Raw genomic sequence first — 23352 nt, 5'->3', positions numbered from 1 at the left:
GCATGGCGGTCAAGGTGACTCTAACTCTCTGCTGCTGCCTTTATTTCATAAGAGACATTCCGGGGACTGTGCCTGCAGCCCCTCACCTCTTCCTATTTACTTCTTTGCCTGGTTGTTAGATAGCGTGTCCTGGGGTTCCATCTAGGGAGAGCCGTGCGGGGCTTGGACCGGAGGGAGAGGATGCCTGGCCGGGGGAGGGGAAGGAGGAGGGATTGTGAGTTGGAGGGGCTTGTAAGGACCACAGGTCGGTGAAGGAAGCGTAGTATCCTGCCCTGGGTACATGGGATTGTGAGCCAGGGGTTGGAGGGCATCAGAAAGGGAGTGGGAGGAAGTGGCATATATAGCCGGGGATGCCTAAGGCATCTGTGTACCGCGGTGGGGGAGGGGGTGAGTAACAGGATTTGGGGGCCTCTGGAGCCAGGGGCAGTGGTTGGCATTTGAGCTGCAGGTGGCAGGATGGCTAAAGTACTTAGAAACGTTGCAGCGGTTTTCATTATTTTAGGTTGGGTGGAGAAAGAGAGGGGCGTGGAGATAATTATATTCTGGATTGCTTTCCACGGGAAGAAAGGCCAGTAGGCCATGCGATTAATTTGGGAGTTTCAACTTTCCTGTTGTCTCTACTCTTAATGGCCTCTTGATTTGAAGGTGGGTGGTTGCCAAATGTGTTGCTGGTGGATGTGGAGTAAGGTAGGGGATTGATTCTCATGGCCTTCCCTTTCCAGTCCAGGGGAAATCTATGTGGTAGATTTGCTATATTTTAGGCTCTTCACACCTGTCTTTCCACCTTATGGTCACAGAGCTCCAATTTGACAGTTGTTATCAGTATTAGTGCTTTTGGTTTGTTTTAAGCTAAATGCCCTTATAAAAGATAAGAGCATTGATTGCTGGCATTTGTGAACTGTAATCTCAAGAGATTGCCTGGTCTCTAGTGAAGCATTAACTGGCTTTTTTTTTTCTTACAGGTGCAGACAACCAAGCGAGGTGATCCTCACGAGTTAAGAAACATATTCCTACAGGTAAATCGGCTTACGTGCTGTGCTTTTTCTTGGTGGGGGAGATGTAAGTCAAGTACTTTTTAGGCCTTAACTTTCAGGAATGTTTACTTTCATGTATTCTTAAGAACATGACAATAGATAATATAGATTATAAGTCTCTTATTAAGTTTTTATAAAAAGATTTCCCTCACATTATTTTTTAAACATGACTTAAGACATGTAAAAAAAAACACTAAAAAGAATTTCCAGCTTCTCTTAACCATTGTGACCAAAATAAAATTTCAAAACATATTGACACTCTTGTGCAATTGATAGGTATGATGATTAAAATTCTTTTTCTTTTCCTTGAAAGTTGTGTGTTTATAAAGTTTTCCTACTTCTAAGCAACTGTGTAATTTGTTACAGAGATAAGAATATTATAGCTGTTCTTAATTTGTGTGTGTTTTCTCCCTCTGTTTATTTATATTATATCCATGGGCATTGGGGGTTGTGTTACAAAATGTTACTGTTTGGGATTCTTGCAAGGATCCACCTTTACTTCTGCTAAGTTTTTAGGATCAGTGACTTGCTGTAGACTTCTAAAAAATTGGTTTAGTTTTTTTGTTTTGCTTTCTTTTCTTAAATTTCAAAAGTTCTGCATGCAGGAAATTGTACCTAAGTACATATAAAGGGAGACAAGCTAAGGTGTTCTAACAAATGTTGTGTTTTTCTCTGAAATCTTCTTTTAAGAACTTTCTATTCTGGGGCTGGTTCTCGTATAGAAACTTTGACCTTGGGCAGGTCCCTGCTGGGTATTAGTTTCCTCTGTAAAATGAGAGGTGATCTCCAAGGTTCCTTCCAACTGCAAAAGTCTATGATTCTATATTAGGAACAGACTCTAACATATACTGATCAGCCTGGAATAGATGACATTTTTATCTGAGACATGTGAGTTGCTTAAGCTATTGTTGGGGAGCACGTTTCACAGATGAACAATTAGTGAAAACGAGAATCTTAAATTTTATAAAATCTGATGAAGGGAAGCATCATTTCCAGAACAAAAGTAATTGTGATAGAAATGCTCTATTTTTGGTTCAAAACCTTTATTCCTCACAGTTGTTCTTGAAAATAACCAAAAATATGTCAGTGTTAACCACACCATGTACTCAATTGTTTTATGAGGAGTTCATGTGATATAGTTAATTTTATTTTCTAAATTAAGTAGGCATGGAAGAAATCATTTGAAATGCTGCAGGAGGTGATGAATAGAGCACTGACCCAGGTGTTAGGAACACTGGGTTCAGTTGCCAGCCCTGCCTCTATCTGGTTGTGGTACCTGTAAGCTAATTATCTGGCTTTCCTGGGCTTCATCTTCTCATGTGGGACTCATTGGGCCATAAGGGAATGTGAACTGAAGTCCTTTCAGCTTTAAAAATTCTATGGAAAAAATCTGTGATTCTGTATGGATTTGGTTTTTGGGGAGAGGGGAGAATGCAAATAGAGAGAGAGAGCTGGGACTGTGCCTAGCTTTTTGAAAACTTTTAAATCTTATCTTTTTACACATTATTTTGATGATGCCCTTATTTTTTATACTGAAAATTTGTGGAATTTATAATTGCATGTTTAGCACTAACTGTAAAGCACTGACCCAAGAGTTATTGATAAGAGACAGAGGAGATAACTTACCGTCAAGTAGCTGAAGCAGCTTTAGTTGAATCAGTTTGAGGGCAGTTAGCAAGTAACATAGATTTTTAAATTTCTGTCTGAAATACTTCAAACTATAGTTACTTGAAGCTGTAGGACATTATTTAGAAAGTTTTGTTTTAGATACATATGGTTTATAAATATTTTAGAGGTAATAGCAGGCAAAAATACATGCTAACTATGCATTTCTTTACAACTTAATGTTGCTACATATATTTACTAAGGATTATTTGTGTGCCATGTATACACTTGTATTTAGTTTAGTATATTGAATAATTACAGGGGAGGATTGAGCCAAGACTTGAATGGTAATGGACATGTGACTAGCTCCTCTTTGAGACGGGTTCCATCTCCGACAGTTTTTGGTAGAGGGAGTCAAGAATAATGAAGGCAAATGCATAGCCTCTGGTATGACAGTCAAGTTGGTTTGTCCAGATAGTTGTGGTCATGTGATAATAATGACAGTGGCTATCATTTACTGATCATTCTGTAGTATGCTGGGTATTGACCTAGTCCTTTAAGGGTATTATATTAATTTTCTTTTAAAAATTTAATTGACGTAGTTGATTTACAATATTTCAGGTAAGGGTATTTTATTAATTTTCATAACAACCTTAGGAGATAGCATTAATGTCCCTGTTAAACAGATGAAGTTAATTGGCTTGGTTAATGTCACTTAGCTCATACGTGGTAGAGATTTGGATTCAAATCAAACTATAGAATCCATCTTCTTAACCCTTATACTCTGCCACTTGTGGGATCTCGAAATGGGATGACTTTTGAAAGCTAGAGGTATGTAAAGGTCTAACAGCAGCTGTGTTTGTTAAGAAGTTAAAGAAAAAAAAATCCGGTTACTTAGGTGATGAAGAAAAGTACCTTTACACTGTGACTACCTAGAACATTTGGCCAAGGAGTTTGGATTTGCAACAGTAGGAAGGCACTGTGGGTTTCTGAGTGGGCAAACTGAAGTGGTGAATTCTGGCAGCTCTTTTTGTATGTTGGATAAAGTGTGGAGAGGTTGGAAGTAGGTAGAGAGATCAGTTAAGAGGCTATTGAAATAATTCATGTTGGAGATAATGACCTGGAGTGGCTGATGGCTGAGGAAATGGAATGGAAGGACAATACCAAGGACTTTGGAAGGGATGAATCAATTGAATTTGGTATTAAATATGAAAGTAAAGGAAGGAGTAGTGAATCTGGCATTTTTAGAATAGATGTTAATTTATAAGGCATCTATTTTGGGAATTTGGGGGGGGGCGGTTTGAAGTTTGGTTGCTAAATAAATGTGTCCCAGTAAGTAAAAGTCAGATACAAATTTGTACAGGTGGTAGATGAATCCTTGGGTTAGGGGGATTACTTATAAAATAAACAAGACAGGGAATAAGGGACTGATTTATAAGTGATATCCTCAATTGAAGTGGAAGGAGGAGGAGGGGAACTAGGGAAAATGATCCCATGGGAGTTTAGAGTTTCAAAAAAAGAGTATAGTCAAAGACTAAAATCTAGATTATTCTGTTATTAGTATAATATGGTTTTGGTAGGATTTGGGGGTCACTTGAATTCAGGGTCATTTGAGCTACTTAAAGAGAAGATTTAATTTTGAATGTTAGAATGCAGCTGAAAGCTCTCTTTTGTAAAATTTAGATCTGTGGCATTAACTGTCTAAATTCACAAATAGTCGGTGTGGCTCAAAAAATCATTTGTTTTGTAAACAGCAAAATATTCCTGTTTGAAAGTGCTGTTGTATCTATGTTTAATGGAATGATGTGTGCAAGTTCATGAGAGTAAAGCATTATGGTTCTGAGTATAGAGAAATAGGTTTATTTTGTCTGTGTTCATTGTTTCTCAAATTTTGATGAGCTATGTTTTCTATTAATTAAAAAAGAACAATAATATTCACTAGGATTCTGCTTTTTCCTGCCACCCAGGTTCATAAAATTGGAGCAAAGCTATGAATTCTTATGTGTTAGACAGCTATAATTTTACAACCAGCTGTCAAGCCAATATTTTACTGTTGCTACCCTTACAACTGTCATTTCTTGATTTATGCCTTCTTTTACCTCTCTCACCCACACACTATCATTTAACCAAATTTGCTACATCAGAGGTATACAGTAGCAAAAGGAGACAATAGAAACAATGAAGAGGGAGGTGAGGTGAGGACAACAGGAATGTCACAGGCTGTTTGTTATAAGCCTGACGAATTTCAAAATGAAGAGTTAATCTGGTTTGGTCTGTGCTTTGTGGCAAAGTAGGTTTATCAAAAAACTGTTTTAAGGGACTTCCCTGGCTGTCCAGTGGTTGGGACTTGGCGCTTTCACTGCTGTGGCCCCCGGTTCAATCCCTGGTTTGGAACTAAGATCCCGCAAGCTGCACAGTGGGGCCAAAAAAACCAAACCAGAACAAAACAAAAAACTGTTTTAAGTGAATGATTTTTCAAGATCTCCGTCTTTTTTTTTTAAATAAATTTATTTATTTTATTTTATTTACTTTTGGCTGCATTGGATCTTCGTTGCTGTGCACGGGCTTTCTCTAGTTGTGGCAAGCAGGGGCTACTCTTCTTTGTGTTGCGCGGGCTTCTCATCGTTGTGGAGCACGGGCTCTAGGTGCGCGGTCTCAGTAGTTGTGGCACGTGGGCTCAGTAGTTGTGGCTTGTGGGCTCTAGAGCGCAGGCTCAGTAGTTGTGGCAGACGGGCTTGCTCCACAGCACGTGGGATCTTCCCGGACCAGGGCTCGAACCCGTGTCCCCTGAATTGGCAGGCGGATTCTTAACCACTGTACCACTAGGGAAGCCCTCTGTCTTTTTTTTAGTTGATAGATTTTCTGTTGTTCATTTACCAATGTATTCTGTGATAAAAGCAATATATGTTGAGACTGTACCGTTATATATGCTAAACCAAATATTATTTTGATCCTGTTCTTTTTTTCATTATCACCAATGTAACAATGAAGATCATATCCCATATAAAATTATGAAAATGCATTTTTTCTATCTTGTTTATTTTACATTAGAAAGTAGGTATAGAAGATGCTGCTGCTAATGTAAAGCAAAGAGTGATTCTTCCTTAGGGTTTTTATGATAACATAAATTTTTGATTGAAAGAAATGTCCTTTATTCAGTAAATATTTGTTTATATATTACGTATTTATTTACTTTTGGCAGTAACCTGTGGCTGAGAAGGGAATTAAGCAGGGCTTTTAGCAGGAGACTTTTCTATTTTGTTGAAATATGAGTTAGGACTATGTTTTCCAAAGTGTAGAATGTGTACCACAGTATTACAGTTCTAATAAGATTATCAAGTATTGAAAGATGATAACATCTACTGAGGCCAAATGTGGAGAAAAAAGGTGCTCTCATACTGCATTTGTGGAAACAAAGACTCTTTGCAAAGCAGTTGGCAATGGTTTAAAATAAAAAGATACCACTTAAACAAGCAGTCCTACTTTTGGGATATTTATCCCAGAGAAATAAAAATACTCATAAAAAAATATATGTACAAGGTTGTTAGTGGCAGCGCTCAATTGTCCCTCAAAAAATAGAAAAAAAAAGGGGGAGGGGACAAATGCTATCAAAGGGAAGCGGTAGAAAAATTATGAAATAACCATAACATGGAAAATTATGCAGATACGAGAAAGAATGAGTTAGACTTATTCCAGCTGATTTAGAGGGATTTCCAATGTACTATAAATGAGGAAAGAAAGATGTAAAAAAGCTTATGTAGAATGATTCTACTTTTCTAAACATTACTTCATATATGTTGTATGTATATTTAAACATATATATGTTTGATATAATTTAATGGGCATTAAGAAAGGTATGGAAGGATAGATAATGTTAACTTGGTTGGGGAAAGAATTCGGGCAAAATAAAAACAAAATTTCAATGTATATGTATTAAATTTTGAGCAAGTGAACAATTTAAAAAGTAAGAACTTAGTAATTCAGAACCTGAAGTTAAAAAAGGACTTCGCAGTGTAAATTGGGTTGTAGAACCCAGTAAGAGACACACAGAAGGAGATCTATAGTTTTCTTAGCCACACCGATTAACAGGTTTTCACCAGTTTTTCAGACTATAGGAATTGAAGATGATAACCTTTATCTTTAGTTTATAAAGTATTTGCCGTAAACTATGTAGAGTTCTCATTAATAAAAAAGTGTTAGGCATTAAGGGCATACTAGCAACATAGTGAAGACTTTATCCTTGAATCAACTAGACAGATTAAAAAATAATTGAAAAGATGAAAAAATGTGTTATGAAATGCCATCTATGTTCTACTACCAATCAATACATTTTTAATTGTCTTCTATGTGATAGGCCAGCCATATGCGTGGTTCTACCTTTGTAGATAAGATAGAGGAGTTTAGTGAAGGTAGGACCTCACATTCTAGGTAGGGGTGAGACAGACAATAACAAAGCCCACACACTGAGAAACAAGTAAACAAACCAAAACCAACTACAGATTGTGACAAGTCCAATAAATGGAATGATGGAAAAGGTGATTGTTTTTCAAGATGGTGGCTAGTGAAGGCCCCTGAGGAAGTGATATTAGGGCTGAGAACTGAAAGGTAGGTATAGAGAGTTCCGCAAGTGCAAGGGCCTAGATGTTGATAGGGTTTGGTATGTTCAACAAACAAAAATGAGGCCAATGTGCCTGAAGCATCAGTGAGTGAGGGGGTGCAGGGCCAGTAAGAGATGAGGCTGAAGGAGCCACGCCAAGCAGGGCCTTGTTTGTAGGCCATGAAGAAGAGTTTGGATTCTTCTTATAAAGAGTGTCGTGGAAACCGCTAAAGGTCCTTCACCTTGGAAGTGGAATGATTCAATTTATATTTTAAATACATTGTATTTAGATAGATCATATTGAAATGTAAGCTTTCTCATACATTTCTGTACTTTCTCGTGGATGACTGCCTTGAGTAGACTGTGATTCTTTCAGTTCAATTTCCTCCTGTCCACAGCATTCTTAGAATATCTTGAGCTGGGCCTTGGTTGGCTCCTTTTCATCCAGGAGGCAACAGAGTGTAGCTGGAACCTACATGGGCTTTGTAATCTAACCAGAACTTGAATCCTTATTTGATCCCTTTTTGCTATATGACCTTAGGTGTTTACGTTACTTTTGGAGTCTATTTCCTCATCTGTCTAAGAAAGAGTAACCATATCTAGCATGTAGGGGTGTTATAAAGATAAATAAGGTAATGTGTAAATAGTGCCTGACACATGGAGAATCTAGTAAAGCTTAGTTCTCTGTCCCCTTCCTTTTCTTCTGAGGTGAGGACTTTTCTTTCCTGAAAAGGATCTCAGTCCCTTGTGTTCCCCAGATAACTGTGCTGGACCTATAAAGTGACTAAGATGCTAGTAAGTGTTTATGATTATGTACATTTAATCAGTTACTCACATTTTTCTTTTTTTTTTTTTGGATGTGTTGGGTCTTCGTTGCTGTGTGCGGGCTTTTCTCTAGTTGCGGTGAGCGGGGACTACTCTTCGTTGTGGTGCGCAGGCTTTTCATTGCGGTGGCTTCTTTTTGTTGCGGAGCATGTGCTCTAGGTGCGCCGGCTTCAGTAGTTGTAGCGCACAGGCTTAGTTGCTCCACGGCCTGTGGGATCGAACCCATGTTCCCTGCATTGGCAGGCGGATTCTTAACCACTGCACCGCCAGGGAAGTCCTACTCACATCCTTGAGATATACATCTGAAGATCTTCACAAATCCCCACATTCAGAAATACCACCGTAAGAGGTAATTTCTCACAAGTCTGTAGGTTCTGAGAAGGGGTGCAGCCATGGTCTAAGACTGGGAGACTGTGGAAGATACATGCAGAGTTTTCTTTTGACCCTTCAGTTGCTCTTTCTGAATCAGAGAAGGAAAAATAGTCCAGCCAAGAAATACCAAGACACAGATGTGAAAGAGAGACTTGTAATTCATTCTTTATGTGTGTAATTTTAAAAAAATCATCATCTCCCTGTTCTGTCCAGCTCTCTTTTACTTAGAGCTGCTGAAATTTCTGAAACATCGTTCACTGAAACCAGTGCCATGGCCAGTATTGGGCTTCTAGAACTGTGCTATTGTTTGCTTACTATTATGTCTTAGGCACTGTTTTAAGTGTTTTATACAAATCATATGCAATCCTCAGAACAACTCTATAAGGTAGGTGCCATTAATATTCCCATTTTATAGATGAGAAAACTGAGCCCCAGAACAGTTAAGCAACCTCCTCAAGGTTGTATGATAAATGGAAGAGACTTGCTTTATGTATGTTAATACAACATGCCTTTTTTACTTAATATTGTATGGCAATACAGGTATGGTAGTAAGTGTAGAATCATCTCATTGTTTTTTTGTAACCTTTTAAAAAGTCTTTTTTATTATGGAAAATTTCAAACATACGAATTTAAAGAAGGTAGCATAATGAATTGCTATGTACCCATCACTGATCTTCACCAACTATCATAGCTAATTTTGCTTCATCTATATTGCAGCTGCACTGGATTATTCTGAAGCAATTCCCAGACTTCCTGTCACTGCATGCATAAATACTTTAGTGTCTGTCTCTAAAAGATGATGACTCTGAAAAACCAACCAAACCACAATACGTTGTCACACCTAAAATTTTTCCTTAACCACATGGATTTCCATTCACTGTTGAAATTTCCATGCTTCTTTCATTTTTTTTTTAAGATAACTTTTTTTTTTTTTAATTTTTATTTTTGGCTGCATTGGGTCTTCATTGCTGCCACACGGGCTTTCTCTAGTTGTGGCGAGCGGAGGCTGCTCTTCGTTGCAGTGTGTGGGCTTCTCATTGTGGTGCCTTCTCTTGTTGCAGAGCATGGGCTCTAGGTGAGCGGGCTTCAGTAGTTGTGGCACACAGGCTTCAGTAGTTGTGGCTTGCAGGCTCTAGAGCGCATGCTCAGTAGTTGTGGCACACGGGCTTAGTTGCTCCACAGCATGTGGGATCTTCCCAGACCAGGGCTTGAACCCGTGTCCCCTGCATTGGCAGGTGGATTCTTAACCACTGCGCCACCAGAGAAGTCCCTTGTTTGATTTTTTTTTAAGTTGTTTTTTTAAAATCAGGACCCAAGCCAGGTTCCTACATTGCATTTTGTTGATCTGTCTTTGCTCCCTACCAGGATAAAGGGCCTTCTTTCTCCATGGCAAAAATCTTGCTATTTAATCAAGGCTTACCAACAGTAAAGCATTCTGTACTCCTAGGAGCTGCACCTTGATTGTCAAACGTGATTTGCCCCGGCTTATAAGTATATACGCTCCTTGTAGGTCCCCATGGTTACTTAGACCAAGAGATTGAAGTATTTATTTTAAAAACAATGCAAATTAATTATTCAACTTAATCTGCCCTGAGAAGCATTCTACTTCCAGTTATTGACTTGTCTGGGGTCATTATTTTATTTCCAAGGTTTTCGGCCATTTTTAGGGGTTGTTTTGATAGATTTAGTTTATTATGGTAGCTTTAGTTGATTTCAGTGATTAACGAGAATCTTACACCTCCTCATTCTAGAAATTGCATTGTTTAGTAGCTGACAGTAGGACTTGCTGTAATGGACAGTAAAAAATACATATATTAAAGCAAAAAGAGAATAGTATTTCATGAAGCAATCAGAGTGAGAAAGGCAGACTTCTGGAGAATTTTCTTTGCAAAATTAACTATAAGGTTTTGTTTCTAGTATATGTGAAATATGCAACTGAAAGTGCTAATTAGATGTATAAAACTGCCTTTTCCTAATGCATTTGTAGATTTTAGTAAATATCAGAAACATTTTGTGTCACTAATTAAAATCTCTGTTTAAAAAAATTAATGTGGCTCAATAGAGTTGTTAAAATTTATGTGACCATATGTGTTAAAAATTTTTTTTCTCATTAAAATATTATTTATGATAGATGAATTCCACATTGTACTATTGTAACAGGGTTTGTGTTGTTGGATCTGTTGCGGTCTTTGCTTGTTGCATAGAGTGCTTGTGTAGTGAAAGGGCATGCATTCCTGACTAAATTTGGCTTCCATTAGGAGTAAGAGCAGTAATGATAGTGAAGGACAGCAAGAGGATTAGCTTCATATGCTCAGCTCTTGCCTTGGTACCTGTCTTTCTCCTCCACTGTTCATGTAATTCGTTTTTCTATATGGGAAATGCTCTACGTGATATTTGTAGTTACTGAACTTTGTGACGTTGTCGTTTGAGAATTACTGAAATCGCAAGGATGTTAAGATCTGAAAATGTCAGATCTTAATGTGTATCTTAATTGGAGCAGTCATGGAGGAACAGTGTGTTTTGACTCATATTACAGCCACATGTTGGCTGAGCAGAGATGAAGCTGCCTAGACCAGTCAGGACTGATTTTCTGGTAAACCCAAGAGTAGTGGAAGTCAACCCCAAAGAAACCTTGGTTTGGATAAAGGTGAGGAGTTAGAAGAGTAACTCCTTCATGTTCGAGCAGAAGCAGAAAAATTCAATACGCAAGGAGGGAAACTGGGATCCTCTGCTTTTCTGTGTTTTCTAAGCATTTTAGAATAACTATGTCAATATGCATTAGCTTTACAATTTCCAAGTACTTTGGTGTTCAAGATCTCATTTTCTCCCTTACAAAAATACCTATCTTTCTGTAACTTCTTGTCAAAGAGACTCTGAGAAGCTATGTGTTTGCTCAAGAAATCTCTACTAGTTAACAACCTAGGCTTAGTCCCTGTTTTCTGACCTTAGTTTCAGTGTCCATCATGCCATCCTCTCTGAGCAACTTGAGGGCTGGAGCTAAGTTTTTTTGATCTCTACATCCCTAGTACCAGGCCTGATGCCCAGCACAAAGTTGGTGCTTGATAAATGTTTTAAAAGTGAAAACAAAGTAACCTGAAAGATTTGATTTAAGCAGATTTTCGGCTTAATAAGTAGTGCTTCTAGATATATTACCTTGTTTTGGTATTACTGAAAAAAGAAAATCCTTTATCTTGACACACTGTATAAGTTTTTTAAAAGTAACCAACTTTCTAGTCACAGCCTGTCAGAATTTTCCTTTATAATCTCTGGAAAATCTTTTAGAAATATCAAACATCAAATAAAATCTGTTTTTGAACTTAAACCATTTAAACAGGTAATTTAATATCATTTAGACTATTTGGGTTTACTCATTCATGTCATTGAATTTTAAGTTAACCTTTTTTTTTTTCCTTACTCAATGGAAATTTAGGGTTGTGTATAGACTACATAAAGTCTACTTTATAGTTAACCTGTGATGTAGGTTGCATACATTCTAAAGGTTACTTAAGGTTAAATTTGGTAAATTGCAAAGGAGTTACTGTTACCCACTTTACTACAGTCAAGTGAGGTCTTGATGTGTTGATCTGTAGGCTTGATAGGCAAAACATTTCTAGATAACATGATCTTATCACTTGGTGCTAGAGGTAGTTCAGTGCCAGTACAACATAAATCTGTATATGAAATCCTACTGTCTTTTATCAGCAATAATTTTGAATAAATGTATAAAGATTCTAAGTTTTCATTAAGATCCATTTTCCTTCTCAAGCTTCAGAATGTCAAGGCTTTTTCAAACACATATGAACTATACTCAAAGTAAATTCAAATATTTCTGGAAATGTCAAAGCTATGTGCACTTTTACATTAAAATACTTGCGTTATGTTAGGAAAAAGTTTAATCGAGAGAATAGACTACCTATTTTTATTCAGATACTGTCAGCTACTTCTTGTCTATGTCTTTCATGTGTCCTTGACTTCTTGCCCAAGAGGGATTTATGACTGCTTAAGAAACATATTTGAAATGGCAAATGATTAATTCTAAAGTTATTTGGAGTATGGATATAATATTTGGTTAATTTCATTTAAAGTCAGTTCAGTTTTTGAAATGATAGGAACAAAATAGGAATGATATTGTGGGACTTCCCTGGTGGCACAGTGGTTAAGAATCCGCCTGCCAATGCAGGGGACATGGGTTCAACCCCTGGTCTGGGAGGATCCCACATGCCACGGAGCAACTAAGCCGGTGAGCCACAACTGCTGAGCCCACGTGCCACAACTACTGAAGCCTGTGCACCTAGAGCCCGTGCTCTGCAACAAGAGAAGCCACCTCAGTGAGAAGCCCGTGCACCGCAACTAGAGAAAGCCTGCCTGCAGCAATGAAGACCCAACACAGCCAAAAATAAATAAATTAATTAATTTTTTAAAAACTTAAAAAAAGGGCTTCCCTGGTGGTGCAGTGGTTGAGAGTCCGCCTGCCGATGCAGGGGACATGGGTTCGTGCCCCAGTCTGGGAAGATCCCACATGCCATGGAGCAGCTGGGCCCGTGAGCCATGGCCGCTAGGCCTGCGCGTCCGGAGCCTGTGCTCCGCAATGGGAGAGGCCAAAACAGTGAGAGGCCCGCGTACCGCAAAAAAAAAAAAAAAAAAAAAAAAAAACTTAAAAAAAAAAGAAATGATATTGTGAAACTACTAAATTACTTTAATATATTAAAATTTTAGCATAAGTGGTAGCCTAGGAGATCCAAAACTTTTTTTTTAATTGCTTTTTATCATTTTTAGTGTAAACATGCAAGTCATTTTGGTTAGCAGAAAGAGAAGGTCTCAATAAGGCCACTTAACCTTTTCCTATTTCTAGCTGTATGTGTTACTTTAGGCCATGTTTCCTTTTTTTTTTTTTTTTTTGGTCTGTTTAAACATTATTATCCAGTCAATTAAAATAAATGTTGGAAGCAATGAAGTTATTTAAAATAAACAGGTCAGTCTTCTTTTAAAAAATACTTTTTGGTTTAAACATATCACCTGTTTTTGAGGTACCTGCTTTTCTTTGTTAACATAATACCTAAAATGTTTTAGTCTCTTGACTGACTGAGTAGATTCTAGTTTCAGTTCTAAATTCCCTCTTCTGTTTTGTCTGTTCAGGCAGCAGGCTCACTGACATTGCCAAGTAATTGTCTCTAATTTAATGAGTTAATTAGTTAACTGTCTCCCGCAGAAGTCAAGTACTGACTCCTTGTAGGTGAGAAGACTTGTGTTTTTTTCCTCTGAGCTATGCACTTTATCTTTCAGTTAAAATCAAGTTAAAATAGACTAGGAGAGTTGGGGAAAACACTAGCAAAATACCTCAGGGTAAGTGATTCTCCTGGCATCATTTATAACCTAAGATACTGGCAAAGCCTGTTCCAAGTACATGTCAACAAAAGCATTTGTTTTCCTTGTTGGCCACTGTGTCCTTGGTGATTTGTGCTAAGGCTGCTCTATTTCCTGATAGTTTTAAAGTCAAGAATGTTGTGAAATCCTGGTGATTCAGTAAGTGCAGTATACATTCTGTGTGTGTGTGTGTGTGTTTGTGTTCTGTGTATATAGTGGTGATAGTCCTGGCAATCAAATTCAGGTATTAGTATTAGATATTAGACACCTCCGTGACAAAAGAAATGAACAATTAGTTGCTGTATTTTGTTAATACTAACTCTGAAATGTTTTCATATTGTTTCTTTTGAAAATTGACATCTGCTGATTAAAGAAAGCAACACTCAAATTGTGAAGTGAGAGAACAAAGATCACCATAACCCATCTCTTGTATTTTCTTATTTTATATTTAGTTCTTAATTCTTTTAAATTTCTCGTAAAAGTTGGCCCAGGATTCTTTGTCAAAGAATATGAACATTTCTGTGGTTCTTTATATATGACATGTATGTATATTTGTGTGTATGTACATATACATTGCTAAATCACTTTTTAAATTTTTATTTATTTATTTATTTATGGCTGTGTTGGGTCTTCACTGCTGCTCACAGGCTTTCTCTAGTTGCAGTGAGCGGGGGCTACTCTTTGTTGCGGTGCGTGGGCTTCTCATTGTTGTGGCTTCTCTTGTTGTGGAGCACGGGCTCTAGGTGCACAGGCTTCAGTAGCTGTGGCACGTGGGCTCAGTAGTTGTGGCTCGCAGGCTCTAGAGCGCAAGCTTAGTAGTTGTGGCACACGGGCTTAGTTGCTCCGCAGCATGTGGGATCTTCCTGGGCCAGGGCTCGAACCCGTGTCCCCTGTATTGGCAGGTGGATTCTTAACCACTGTGCCACCAGGGAAGCCCTAAATCACTTTTTAAAAGGCCTGAATTTGAAAAAGCAAGGTGTATAGAACAATGTAAACAGTATGTTATCATTTGTGTAAAAAAGAAATGGATAAGAATATTCATACATACATATTTGTATGTATATATATTGGCACATATATATATATCTTATATATAAAATTTACTTGTTTATGCACAAAACATCTCTGGAAGTATATGCAAGAAATTGATTGCCCCTGGAGTGAGGAATTGAGTGACTGGGGACAGAGGTGGGAGGAAGACTTTTCACTGTATATCCTTTTGAATTTTGAATGGTATGAACTGACAATATTAAAATCATAAATAAAACAAAAAGTCGCTAGCAGTGGGTGAAAGGTCCCCATTGTTTTTCATTTTCACTCCCATTGCCTTGGTTCAGGCCTCAGTCTCTTTTACCTGGATCATTGCAGTAGCCACTGCTTGGCCTCCCTGCCCCCAGTCAGTTTCTCTCTTCTCTAGTCCATCTTTTACTTTGCCTCCAGAGAGAGCACAGGTCAGATCATGTCTCTCTCCTGTCGTAAAATTTTCAGTGGCTTCCCATGGCCAGGATAAAGTACAGACTATTCAGTTTAGCATTTCAAGTCTTCCACTATCTGGTCTTAAACTGCCTTTCAGCTTCACTTTCTTCTACATATCTTTGTATACCCTCTCTTTGTTACCATTTCCTTCCCCCACTAACTCCTCCTCCCCCCAAAAAGAAATAAATATATTTTTAAAATTTCTGTATTTGTTTGCTTTTTTTTTTTTTTTAAGCCTGAAATACCCTTTCTCTCCATTTGCAGTTGAAATTAAATTTTACTTTCAAGGCCTAGTCTAAACATTATTTTCTTTTCCCTCCCACCAATCCCTTCCCACCTATCCACAAAATGAATCATTATTTTTGGTTCCCAGTGTATGTTTCTCATACCTTTTTTTTTTTTTTTTTTTTTTTTTTTTTTTTTTTTTTTTTTTTTTTTTTTTTTTTTGCTGTACGTGGGCCTCTCACTGTTGTGGCCTCTCCCATTGCGGAGCACAGGCTCCGGACGCCAGGCTCAACGGCCATGGCTCACGGGCCCAACCGCTCCGCGGCATGTGGGATCTTCCCAGACCGGGGCATGAACCCGTGTCCCCTGCATCGGCAGGCGGACTCTCAACCACTGCGCCACCAGGGAAGCCCTGTTTCTCATACCTTTGGCACTCATTCTAGTTAGTTGTTGACTTGTCAGTCTCTTAAAATTCTATTTTTATACTTCCTTGTATTGATCCCTCTTTCCAGTTGCAGTAGTCTCCCTGACATTGTGCCTTTCCCCACTCCTGCCTGTCCTTAACTCTGGTGGTTTTCGTATCTTGGTAAACATGTCAGGGTATACATGTCAATGTATAGCATAACAATGTTATGTTATACATTGAAGAACTTCAAGGAGGAGAAGAAGCAGTTGACTAGAATTAGTAGAATCCACTCACTATCACTATCAATGCCATTCAGTTTATTTTTTCTTTATCCTGTGTTTGCATGTGTATTGTTTTAAAATTCAAAGATTATTTAGTTTCCATTTTACAGATGCGTGTTTTTTGTTTTTTTTTTTTTGCGGTATGTGGGCCTCTCACTGTTGTGGCCTCTCCCATTGCGGGGCACAGGCTCCGGACGCGCAGGCTCAGCGGCCATGGCTCACAGGCCCAGCCACTCCGCGGCATGTGGGATCTTCCCGGACCAGGGCACGAACCCGTGTCTCCTGCATCGGCAGGCAGACTCTCAACCACTGCGCCACCAGGGAAGCCCCAGATGCGTGTTTTATCTAGAGGTCTGGGAGGAGAATGGCATCGTTGAAGGACTCACAGCGAGTTAGTGGTAGAGCCAGGATATAAACCCAGGACCCTTTCAGGAATGACTTTTATAGCATGTAGACAGAACATGACTTTATTTTGGGGTGATATTAGTAAGGTGCTTTTGGTAGTACCAGCTAGTAAAAATGTGTCCACCTTTGGGCTGCTTCTTGTGCAGGCTGATAGAGCATTTGTTGTGATAGCCTCTATGGTATTTTTCAGGGTACAACAAAGGAAACATTTAAAAATTTAACTCTCTCCTTATTGAAAGAGCTAGTGGCTTGGTTTAGACAGATTCACAAATGAGGACATTTGAAATGCTTAACCAAAAAGCAGACCAACCGTCCTTTGCTCTTATCCTTCGTATCTTCATCTTGTTTCCTAGAAGCAACCTCTTGTAATTTTTCTAGCTATTCATTTTGATATTTCCCTTCATATTTCTATTCTTTTTTTTTTTTTTTTTTTTTTTTTGCGGTACACGGGCCTCTCACTGTTGTGGCCTCTCCCGTTGCGGAGCACAGGCTCCGGACACGCAGGCTCAGTGGCCATGGCTCACGGGCCCAGCCGCTCTGCGGCATGTGGGATCTTCCTGGACCGGGGCACGAACCCGTGGCCCCTGCATCAGCAGGCGGACTCTCAACCACTGCGCCACCAGGAAAGCCCCATATTTCTATACTGCTGTTTCTAGACACTATTGACTTTCTTTTATAGCAGTTGAGGACTTAGCTTCTTTATACTACTTCCTCCCCCATTCTTCTCCCTCCATTCTTACGAGCATATTTGTAATTGTTATTAATGTTTGGTATCTACATTATTATGACTAAGTTCTGTTTATTTTCAGCCAAGTCATGTATTATAATATTTTCTATTTTTATACAAAAGAAGTACTTATTCATAATTTACTTTTTTTATAGAGTTAAAAATTACCTAACTTTTCATTTACTTAGTGATTTGTGTACCTAGTACTAATTCATTAACAAATGTTTACTGAGTGCCTTCCATGTGCCAGGTATTATTCTTGGTGCTTGGGGATACATCAGTGAACAAACTAGACAAAAATTCCTTCTTTTGTGTTATTTACATTCTAGTTGGGAGATACAGTAAACATAATAAAGAAGTAAAATATATAGTATGTTAGAAGGTGATAGGTGCCAGGGGGAAAAAAAGCAGGGCACCCTAGGGGAATTGGGAACATGATAGAGGCATGGGTGGTGATGCGAAATAGGCTGATGAAGAGTAGGTCTCATTGAGAGGAGGGCATTTGCGTAAAGATTTAAGCTCCTCCCTATGTTATTTTCCACATAGCAAATGCCTTGGATACCCTGACATTCCAGTTTCCCCAGTGGCTTGCCCTCTTGGAGCCCTCTGTCTGCCCCAGCCAGGAATGGCACTCCAGAGACCTGCAGCACAAATGTTGTACTGGGATTTCCCTTGGCCACTTTACGGGGTTTGATTATCTGTTTCCTGGATCCCCTGTCTTTCTCTTACTTGGTCCATGCTCTCTTTTTGATGGAGCAAATTATCTTGTAGCTTCCTGAGAAAGGGTACATAAAGGGAGAAAAAAAAATCTTGAGAACCTGGCTATCTCAAAGTACTTTTAACCTACTCTTACAATTGGTTGAAAGTTTGACTCAGTTTAGAATTCTAGGTGAGAAATCATTTCTCTTAGAATTTTCAGTGCCTTACTGCAATGTCTTCAAGCTTCTACTGTTTCTGTTGGGAAACATTGAGTTCCATGATTCATGATTCTTTATATATGACCTGTTTTTTCTCTCTGAAAACTTTTAAGATTTTCTCTTTATCCCGATGTTCTGTAATTTTATGATGATGGGCCAGGCTCTGGTGTGGGTTTTTGTTTTGTTTGTTTGAATTTATTGTGCTTGGCACTAGTGGGCCCTCGTATTCCTCAATTCTGACAAATTTTCTGATGTTACTACTTTGATAGTTGACTGAAGTAGCTAAATTGATCAACTACAACCCAAAGATGAAGGCTTTGGTTGTTCATGTTTGGTCACACCATAGCACATAAAACCCTGAATGTATAAAGAGGCATTTATATGATAGGCAGGTATTATTATTATTTTATTCACTAAAATTATTGATGTAAAAGGCAGAATGTTTTTGTTTTTTCTCTCTCCTGGAACTTAGAATGAGCACCTATGATGGCAGGTCTTGTTTGCTATGCTGTTGTCATTCAAGGTTTGGCAGGTTGTGTCCCCATCCCCACCCCCACCCCCCGACTCTTGCAGGCAGGAAGTCTCCAGATGTTATCTTCTCACTTTCCATCTTGCTCACTTGGCTGCTGTTCCAGCTTTCTTCGTCTTTCTCATATTTTTTCATATATATCTATACATACATTTGATTGACATAAAAGTCATTACATAAAATTTACCATTTTAAAGTATGCAAGTCAGTGTTTTTTAGTGTATTTACAATGTTGTATGACTATCACCCCTATCTAATTCCAGACCATTTTTATCAACCCCAAAGAAAAACCCCCTACGTAAAGTGGTTACTCTCCATTCACCCCTCCTCCTAGTTCCTGGCAACTACTCTTTTCTCTGAAGCTCTGAATTTGCCTGTTGTGGACATTTCATATAAATGGGATCATGTGGTATGTGGCCTTTTGTGTGGTTTCTTTACCTTATAATGTTTTCAAGGTTCATCCATATTGTAGCATGTATCAGTACCTTACTGACGTTCTTAACTCAGGCTCTGGGTGTCTGTTTTTTGACCATCCAGAGAAAAATCTGCATTTATTATTCTTATTTTGATTATGATACTGGCTTTTAATTTACCTTTTCAGAAAACATTTCTTGGCTACGAAATGATATTGAATACTTTTAAGTATACATTATTTATTTATTTTTTAGTATGCCAGTACTGAGGTCAATGGAGAACATTACATGACCCCGGAAGACTTTGTCCAGCGCTATCTTGGACTGTATAATGATCCAAATAGCAATCCGAAGATTGTGCAGCTCTTGGCAGGAGTAGCTGATCAAACCAAGGATGGGTAAGAACCTTTATGCACTTTTAAAAAAAACTAATGTTCTTCCATATTATATTAAAAAATAGGAAAACCATGAATTTACCCATGACCATCTGGAATTTTAATATTAATAAACCATATCTTTTCTTAGAAGTTTATAAAAACTGTTATTTAGTGCCATTATCAAATATACTAGCATTTCTTTCTTTTTTTTCTTTTTTTGAAAAAAAAATTACGTGCAAAAGCCGTATTTTATATTGAATAATCTGAGCAGAATGTTTTTCAGGTAACTAAGTGTCTTTCATTCATTCATTCATTCATTCATTCGGTAAATATTGAGTACCTACTATATTTTAGGCAGTGTTCTAAGTACTAGAATTCCATCAGTGAATAAATCACAGAAAACCAATAAACAAAATTTAAAAGTAAATTATGGGGCTTCCCTGGTGGCGCAGTGGTTGAGAATCTGCCTGCTAATGCAGGGGACACGGGTTCGAGCCCTGGTCTGGGAGGATCCCACATGCCGCGGAGCGACTAGGCCCGTGAGCCACAACTACTGAGCCTGCGCGTCTGGAGCCTGTGCTCCGCAACAAGAGAGGCCGCGATAGTGAGAGGCCCGCGCACCGCAATGAAGAGTGGCCCCCGCTTGCTGCAACTAGAGAAAGCCCTCACACAGAAACGAAGACCCAACACAGCAAAAGTAAATAAATAAATTAATAAACTCCTACCCCCAACATCTTCAAAAAAAAAAAAAAAAAAGAACTGTTAGTTGAAAATTGGTTAAATTAAGGAATCACAAGAAAAGTATATATGCCTTAAAAAACTATTAAAAAAAAAGTAAATTATAACATTAGGTGGTTATAACTGCTATGAAGAAAAATAAATCAGGGAAGAATTTAGAGAGTGGTACTTATTCATTTATCTGTGTACTCATTTATCTGACAAATATTTATTGAACAACTACCATTTGCCAGGCACTGTTGGACATTAGAAATACAAACAAATTAAATGAGGTTCCTGACCATAAGAAGAAGCTCATGGCTTAGTGAGAAAGAGGATCAGTAAACAAAGAAAAAAAAGTAATACTTTGGGAATAAGGTGTTATAGTAGAACCATATGAAACATACAAAGGACACCCAAGAAAGCATGGTTAACTATGTTTTCTGTGGTCAGGAGAGCATCTTAGAAGAAGTGATGCTTGAGTGAAATCTGGCAAGACAAAAAGGAGCTTGCTGGTGGTTGGACAAATAGGGAGGAGAATTCCAGGAAAGGGAACAACAGTGGCATGAAACATCAAGGGCCACTTGCATGTCTCTGCTACGTACACATTGAGGAGGTTGTGTTATAAGTACTTCGGTGCGGCTGTGGCATTACTTTGTTGTTGTCAGAGTAGCGGTTGGAGTGCAGCTGGGGACCTCATGTGCTAAGCTTTGTATCCTGTAGGCTTGTGACTCTCAGACTTGGAGGTATTTTTAGCCTGGCAGTGTATACATGTGTGCAGTCACAGAAGTTACAAGGTGCATCTTACTAGAGTGTCAAGTTTACTCAAATCAAGGGGAAACAGCATTTTTATATTAAAATCAAGTATGACTGTATTATGGAGGGAATGGAATATTTATATGCCTTGCTTTGTGAGTTCCAAGCTACAGCCCCAGGCCTCCAAGGGCCCAGTTTCTTTTTCCTACCTGTAGAGGTGCTTGTGTGAAAAACTTTGAAAAACTAGGCAAAACTAGTTTTAAGTCTTTAAACCTTATTTCTGTTATTACAAATACGATCAGATTTTAGAAAAATGGAAGGTTAGAGTAGGACAAGACTTGTGTGCAGTGAAGTTCGTTTAGAAGGCTGTTGTAATAGTTAAAGTAGAAGTGTTGGTTTCTAAGTTCTTTGAATCCTGGATTATTGTATTCATTTGTATTTTCTCACAGAATCTAGCACAGTGCATGAAATTTACTATGAGTACTTTATATCTTGGAAAGATTTTGTATAATTTATCAATGGCAGATATCGGGGAACTTGTATACATTTTGTGCCCTGTCTCTTAAAAAAAGTCAAATGAACTGCTGAGTTACTGTGGACCATTCAGTCATTGGGTCTCTCAATAGTGATTAGACAGTAAGGCATATAATAATTAATCATATTTAATCAGAATTCCTTCTTCAAATTTATTAAAGCTCTTTTAGAAACTTTCATTAGAGTATTTATTGTCATTAATTTGGCCTGAGACTTGCTTTCAGATATCCATATCTTTTCAGATGCTTCCTTTTGTGACCGTCTGCTCTGATCCATCCTACTTGTCTATCTTATTTGAAGCTTCATGTGGTTCTGCCAGAATCAGTTGTGTTGTTAAAGTGTGGTCAAGTGGAATCAAGTGTTTAAGTTGCCAGAGTAGGATAGATCAAAAATGGGTTTGGCTAGTAAAGAATCTAATACTGTTGAATAGTGTTTACTTAAAAAAAAAAAAAAACCAAAAACTGTTTCTCTTTTGAAAAGGTAAATCTGTTCTATTTCAAATTTTAAAAACATCTTAAACTTCCTTTTTCCCCTCTCTCCTTGGAATAAATCAGATTGAGATTGGGTAGGAAATCTGATTCATAGAGTTAGGTCATAAAAATTATAAATATATGATAAATATATGTTTATGAAACATATAGATTATTTCTAAAAGCAGAGAAAGGTGGGATTTTCTAGAAACAGTGATTCTTTGTTCTTTTTTAAATTAATTAATTAATTAATTTTTTGGCTGCGTTGGGTCTTCGTTGCTGCGCATGGGCTTTTTCTAGTTGCAGCGAGCGAGGGCTACTCTTTGTTGCGGTGTGCCGGCTTCTCATTGTGGTGGCTTCTTTTGTTGCGGAGCACGGGCTCTAGGTGCGCGGGCTTCAGTTGTTGCAGCACACAGGCTCAGTAGTTGTGGCTTGTGGGCTCTAGAGCGCAGGCTCAGTAGTTGTGGCACACGGGCTTAGTTGCTCTGCAGCATGTGGGATCTTCCCGGGCCAGGGCTCGAACCCGTGTCCCCTGCATCGGCAGGCGGATTCTTATCCACTGCGGCACCAGGGAAGCCCTAGAAACACAGTGATTCTTAACCTCCCATTCTTGGATAGTCTTCAGAGTTCCCTGAACTTGCTGAAATATAATGCAAAATGAGTGAATTTGCATCTGCATTTTTCTGGGGAGAAATCACAGGTTTTTCCAAAGGGTCTATGACTTCAAAAGTTATGAAGAACCTAGGGGCAAGACGGAAATAAAGACACAGACCTACTAGAGAATGGACTTGAGGATACGGGGAGGGGAAAGGGTAAGCTGGGACAAAGTGAGAGAGTGGCATGGACGTATATACACTACCAAACATAAAATAGCTAGCTAGTGGCATAGCATAACACAGGGAGATCAGCTCGGTGCTTTGTGACCCCCTAGAGGGGTGGGATAGGGAGGGTGGGAGGGAGGGAGACACAAGAGGGAAGAGGTATGGGGACATATGTATATGTATAACTGATTCACTTTGTTAAAAAGCAGAAACTAACATACCATTGTAAAGCAATTATACTCCAATAAAGATGTTAAAAAAAGTTAAATATCATTGTTAAAGTTTCTTTAATACATTTAAGAAAATCAGAGGCTTTGATAATGTTTAACTTATTCCAAGTAGCCAACCCTTCCTCATTTAACGTTTAAGGAAAATGAGCTCCAGAGAGGTTGATTGACTTCCCCAATAATACAAGATTAAGGTCTCTTAATTAAAAAAACTATCTTTTCCCCATTTTTCTGTTTCCCACCCCTTTACCCAGGGCAATGATGAAAAGTTAGA

The 23352-nt window shown here is 38.4% G+C and overlaps 1 protein-coding gene across 1 annotated transcript in view; it reads left to right on the top strand.

Moving 5' to 3' along the window:
- Positions 1–23352, top strand: part of SLC25A12 (solute carrier family 25 member 12) — a gene marked incomplete at its 3' end in the record, with an annotated part of 91862 nt that continues 68510 nt past the window's right edge. The window contains exons 1-3 of the mRNA XM_079710727.1: positions 1–14; positions 963–1016; positions 19432–19574. Of these exons, the coding sequence (XP_079566853.1) occupies positions 3–14; positions 963–1016; positions 19432–19574 (209 nt within the window). The 5' untranslated portion in view covers positions 1–2. The remainder of the gene's footprint in view (positions 15–962; positions 1017–19431; positions 19575–23352) is intronic.

The sequence above is a fragment of the Hyperoodon ampullatus genome (genome assembly GCF_949752795.1).
Source record: "Hyperoodon ampullatus genome assembly, chromosome: 8".
NCBI lineage: Eukaryota > Metazoa > Chordata > Mammalia > Artiodactyla > Ziphiidae > Hyperoodon > Hyperoodon ampullatus.
The sequence above is the reverse complement of the archived record's forward strand: the minus strand, read 5'-3'. Positions and strand labels throughout refer to the sequence as shown.